Below are 6,000 nucleotides of genomic sequence, written 5' to 3'. Positions count from 1 at the left end.
ACATTCAAGGCTCCTTTGTCCTCTGGCTTTGGTTGGTGGGGATCATGGGAGACTATAGCAGGAGACAAGAAAATAAGAGTTGAGACAGATCAGGATATTTATCCCTGCCTCCTTTCAACTCCCCACCAGTTCCTGATTCTTCTCCCAACTCTGTCTTTTCATTAAATTTCCCTCATCTAAACACTGAGTATGATGTCTGTTTAGACCCTAACTCATAGCAGGTGTTTAATAAGCAAAATTTTTTAGACTGTGAATCTAAAAAAAGTAGCAGACCATCTCCATCTTCCAGTATTACTACAGCTGGAGGTCTTTATAAAATGCCAATCTGAACATATCATTCTGCTTTAAAACTTCAATGGCTCACAAGTATACCCCTGTCACCACACCCCTCACTGTAAACTGCAGCCAGACAGAAGTAATTTCAGTTCCCTCTGCAACGTGTTCACTTCCTCTGAGTCTCTGCACATGCAAAGTAGACCAAATCTGCTCCTCACTATCATCAAAAAGTCACTTACTCCCCAAAGCTTCCCATAAACCTATTTAACCTGGTTAGATGATATTATACTCTCCCTCTGCAGTTCTCATGTACCATTATATAGAAAGAGCATTCATTGTTACGTTGAACTACAACTGCCTACTTATCTGTGTCCTCCAACAGACTGTAAGATCTAGGATGGGGAATGAGTCTTTCCCTGTCTCTTTGTGTCTGTCACTCTTTCTCTGTCTCTCGTTCATCTGTTTGCTTTTTGGTTTTCTTCCATTCATTTGTAAGACTCTGTGTGTCTTATTCATTTGCATCTAGATCCCAGCATAATGGCATGGCACCCAGTAGGTCTTAGTAACTACAAATGTTGAGTGGTTAAAACTCTCTTGGTTTCCAGGTCATCTCTCTTTCTTGATTTTTCTTTCTCTGGCTCTTTGTTCTTGGAAGCCTTTACAATTGACTCTTCCTTCATCTATCCATTAAATATTCTTCAGAGCAATATCCGCCTTTGGACTTCAGCCATTAGCAAATACCACAGTCCCCATAAGCATATTTTTGATCTTAACCTTTCAAATGAGCTAAGGCTTCCCCTCTCTCCCTACAAGCAGTTCAGATAAAGACTCATTATTTCTCCATTCCCAATCTGTCCTCCTTCTGCTTCCTGAACTCAGTCCATCCAGTTGTCCAAGTGACAAACTTCAAAATCCCCCAACTCTTTACACTGTTTTCTCCCCTCTGTCCTGGCCAACAAGTTTCATCCATTTTCACATTTCTACATTCTATCTCTGGATCTTTCTTTTTCCTATTTCTTTCACCAAGAATATTTTCCCCCACTTTAGCGCAAATCCTATCCATACTTTGAAATTCAGAAAACTAGTCAAAATCAATTCATTTCTTCTTCCTCAGAGTCCTACATAAGTGGATTCTATGTTTGTCTGCTTGTGGGTTTTTTGTATGCTTTTGTGGTTCTGGGATTCCAACCCAGGACCTTGCAAGTGCTTGTTGAGCACTCTACCACTGAGCTATATCCCTCACACTTTTTAAAATCTTATTTTGAGACAGGGTCTAAGTCACGCAGGTTGGCCTCCCACTTGTGATCCTTCTGCCTGAGCCTCAGAAGCAGCTGGGCTTGATGGGTAGCTGAGTAGGAGCCAGTGGACCTGGCTTGATGCCATAACGATGGATCTAAACAGGTCTCCATCAGTAAAATTCTTAGGTTTTTTTTTTTTTTTTTTTTAATCATTAGGTCTAGCCTGTGACTGACATTTTATGCAATTAAAATATTTTATATGAATAAATGAATTGATGAATGAACTGGGAAAGAGAATCTTTTCAATTACACCCTTTCAGAGGTTACTGCAAGAGAACCTTTGAGATTAAAGAATAAAAATCTCAGTTTAAAAACCTGAACATTATGTAACCAAGTCAACATACACTTTAACAAGATACTCTATGCGCTTATACACGAGAGGTAATTGCTATGCACTAGAGAGGTTTTTTTGTTTTGTTTTGTTTTTAAGCCTATCCTGCAGAATTTGATTTTAAGCATTTTCAGTTCCGGGTATGGACAAACTTTAAAAGGGAAGGTATGATTTTACCTCTTTCTAATGCTCTTTTACGCTCTGGGTGACAGGCATTAGATAAGGCAATAAATGAGGGGTGGGGGAGGCCTATATCAGTACAGGACGGGGCACTTGGTAGGCCCTCAACACATTTTAATCCTTTTCCTAACTCTTCTTTTACATTTTTGAAGGTTCGCGAATTTAGAGTATCTAAAGAACGTTTTAGTTTTTGGATTTCAATTTGACTAAAACAACGTCGAATTCTGATTGTTCCTGTTAACTCTAAAACCCAAGGGAAAAAAATCACTGGAAGGGGAGGGGAAGAAAAGAGGCGGTGCAAAACCTGAAAGGAAAGGCGCAGAGGAAGCTGTAGAAGGAAGCTTTTTTGGCTGGGTTTGTCTTTTTTTAACCCCAGAGAGGCGTGACGCGCTAACTGTCGTCGCGGATTAGTTTCCCCCGCCAGGCGCCCGCCCGCCCCGAATTTCCCCGCCCTCCCCGTGCCTCCCGCTTCCGCCCGGCACTGCGCTGCAGATCGCGGCCGCTGGAGGCGCCCCGGGCCCCGAGGCGCTGAGGCGGCGGCGGCGGCGACTGTTCTCCGAGCTTCGCCCCTCGCAGCTCTCAGACGGGCGGCGACAGCGGCGAGGTGCACACAGAAAGGGTGCCCACTCCCTGGGCGAGCTGCAGCACAACCGCTCCCCGAGGGCGGCCGGGGTCCGCGCCGCAGCCGCCGCCGCGCTCCGGCCCGGGCTGCCGCGAGAGGCGGCGGCGGCGGTCCCGGCCCCGGCCGGCCCGCGGCGCCCCCCGGCCGCGCCCCCACGCGCAGCTCGCGGCCCGGGCCATGGGTCTGGGCGGATCCGGGGCTCAGCCGAGCTGAGGCGGCGGCGCCCGCTCGCGCAGCCCGCTCGCCGGCGCCTGGCTCTCACAATGATGAAGAAGAAGAAGTTTAAGTTCAAGGTGGACTTCGAGCTCGAGGAGCTCTCCTCGGTGCCCTTCGTCAATGGGGTCCTCTTCTGCAAGATGCGGCTGCTGGACGGCGGCAGCTTCACCGCGGAGTCCTCCAGGTAAGGCGCCTTCCGCGCCTAGCGCCCCTCGCGAGCCGCCGCGCCCCGCCTGCGCAGCATTGGCTTGTTGATGGACAGCATCCCTTCCCTTGGCCCCTTCGTCGAGCCAGGCGGCCAGCCTGGTGAGCTCGCTGTCCTCCAGGGACCGGTCTGAAATCAGTCAGGAATGTATTGATCAGCACAAAGTGCTTCGCAAATGGGGTTATCTGGTTTGGCCTTGGCAGCTGCGCTCCTGGCTCCAGATGGTTCCTGGTGTCAGCTCTTTGCTCCCAATTCTCTAGGAATGGGAGCGATGGCCAAAGGGAGAGGATGCTTCTTGTTTCCCTTAAGACATTTCCATATTTGTAAAATGCAAAGTGGGACTTGAGGTGTTGTTAAAAACAAAAATGACCCGAACCGTTCGAGTTCTAAGAGCGCCCGCGCTGTACAACCTGTGCTTGATGTGCCTCTTCTCTCTGGTGGGCTAGGCGGGGATTTGCGCTCCCAGGGTGAGGCTAGGGTAGGCCTGATTGGCCTTAGTTTGAGGCAAGTGTTCCTAACAGGTGAGGCTCTGTAGACTGCTTCTCCAGCTACGTGCTAATGCTCATTGAATTACCTGTCTTGAAGTAACCTCTGTGGGTCTCAATGTGGGGGACTTAAAACCAGGAGGGGAGTCCAAACTCTGCCCTCATTTTGAAATGAGCCCCATCCTTGTGCGCCCTGTGCACTCTGTGGGAGACATTTAGCAGGTTACAGAATGCAACCAGGTGTGGCAGTGTTCCTTGAGTAATTTCAGGGCCATTCACAGATTGACAGTTTTGTCCTAGGGTGTTTTTTCTCTTCAAGAAAACAGAAAACAAAGAAGTTTATAACTGAATTTTTGAGTTCTTGAGGTCAAGGAGAAGTGTTCATAGTATTTGTTTAGCCTACAGATAGTGGTCATAGACTTTCTTTTTACACTAAAAATATTCTACTTTTTTATGTCATTCCATTAATAATGTAAAGGAAATAATGTCAATGGGTTGTGGAATTAGGGCCAGAAAATTGTCCACTGTGGCAGTATTGAAGCCTATGGGAGCCAGATAATGTCTGGTTGGCTAAACCAAAGGATGTATAAAGCACTATTGATTCTCAAAATTAATAAATAGTCCACTGAGGATAATTTCTTAAATTAAATTGTGATAACAAATCTGCACATATTCAGCTAATTAATTATAATACAATCAATTTTAGCACACCTGTAAGAAAACAATGAATGATGCAAAGAATATATATAAAAAAAATACCAGCTCCCAAGGTACTGAAAAGCCTAAATCAGGGTGAAAGTGACAATCTATCCTAAGGCCTATATTGTTTTGCAGCAGGGTTCCACCCACCTACCTGGAGCAGTTAGGTAAGTGCTCCTGGCCCAATGGTGACACCTGGTGGTCAGGACACTTGCCAACTACCTCCTTAAGTCAGTTATTTAGTCATTGGAGGCAAACATGTTCACTAGGCCTTTTAAATATACTCTTATTTGATTCTCACAACAAGCCTAAGGATCCACATTTTGTGGATAAATGATTCAAGGCCCAGAAAGTATAACTGACTGGTCCCAATGTCCCCACAGATGATATGTATAACACCAAGATTCTGATACACGTGTAACTTCCAACAGGGTGATGCCAGGTAAAGGGGAAAAGTGTGTTCTTGTGCTGAAGAATTTCTGAATAGGCAGCTTCCTAATGGTTTTACAGTGCAGTGTATAATTTAATTTGTTCCTGAAGACTTGGAAATGAACAACTATCCTGTGATACACTTAACTCTTTCTCTTCCAACTAAAATCTGGCTTTAATCAAGGTGAATACAGTTAAGAATAATGCTTGCAAAATTTTCTTACCTTTTAGACTGAGCAGGGGATGAGAAACTGATTCTTGGTTTCTCACCCTCCACTTCATCCTCAATTTTATTTATTTATTTATTTATTTATTTATTTATTTTTATGTGGTGCTAAGGATGGAACCCAGTGCCTCACAAATGCTAGGCAAGTGCTGTGCCACTGAGCTACAGCCCCAGCCCTCCTCAGTTTTTATCACTATGAATTTGTATTTATGGGGAAAAAAATAGTGTGTGGTACAGCCAAACAAACAAACAAACAAAATACATAGTTTGAGGGAAATGATTCAAAATAAGGACTATGTGCCTTTAAAGTTAGGTAGAGAGAGTTGGTATAAAGCTAAGAATAAGAGTTTGGAATGAGGAAGGTTTAACCCTAAACCACAGTTCTACCATGGTAGACCTGGTGGTTATTTAGGCTCTCAAAATTAAATATCTGTAAAATTGAAACAACCACTGACACTTGAGGTGATTTTGAGGATTTAGTAAGATGATATGCCTAAGATACCTAACAGTGCTTTGGCATCCAGTTGGCATTTAAAGAGGAGATGAGGAACTTTTTCTAGAAGGTCTGTTTGCTTTAGATGTTATACTTAATTCCTTTTTCCTGACAAATACAAAAAATGTTATTTGAGAAACAGATCTCATTTTGCAAGAGAAAAAAGCAAAAACCCTGAAATACCAAAGTTAAATAATTATTTCAAAATTGCATAACTCCTAATAGTGGGTGCCAGTCTAGGAAGTGCAACTCTTATTAAATGATAGATTTTAATTTTAAAAAATCAGTTTGGGGGACCCTTATAAATCAAAAACAGTTAACACTGTAACATTTCTCCTATAAAAATGTGAAATCAATAATATGTAAACACTCAAGACTGCTGTCTTTAGAAAGGCCTGGTTACCACATTGCCCTTGACAAGCCTCTGGGAACCTGAGTGGTAAGTAGTACTACACATGACATAAAACTTCATCTAAAAGATACAAGCAAAATGATACTGTGCCTACACTGCACAAAATGTGATTCGTGATAAACATTTTC

General features: G+C 43.9%; 1 protein-coding gene across 3 annotated transcripts in view; it reads left to right on the top strand.

Moving 5' to 3' along the window:
- Positions 1 to 2,959: 2,959 nt before the first annotated feature.
- Positions 2,960 to 6,000, top strand: part of Eeig2 (EEIG family member 2) — an 85,170-nt gene continuing 82,129 nt past the window's right edge. For all 3 annotated transcript variants that reach the window (XR_007105615.1, XM_047530136.1, XM_047530065.1), the window contains exon 1: positions 2,960 to 3,107. Coding sequence is in view for 2 of the 3 variants with exons in the window: in XM_047530136.1 (XP_047386092.1) it covers positions 2,971 to 3,107 (137 nt within the window). In the remaining variant the exon portion in view is untranslated. The remainder of the gene's footprint in view (positions 3,108 to 6,000) is intronic.

This window comes from Sciurus carolinensis, chromosome 1 (assembly GCF_902686445.1).
Source record: "Sciurus carolinensis chromosome 1, mSciCar1.2, whole genome shotgun sequence".
NCBI lineage: Eukaryota > Metazoa > Chordata > Mammalia > Rodentia > Sciuridae > Sciurus > Sciurus carolinensis.
Note: the sequence above shows the minus strand (reverse complement) of the source record. Positions and strands in the feature narration are given on the sequence as shown.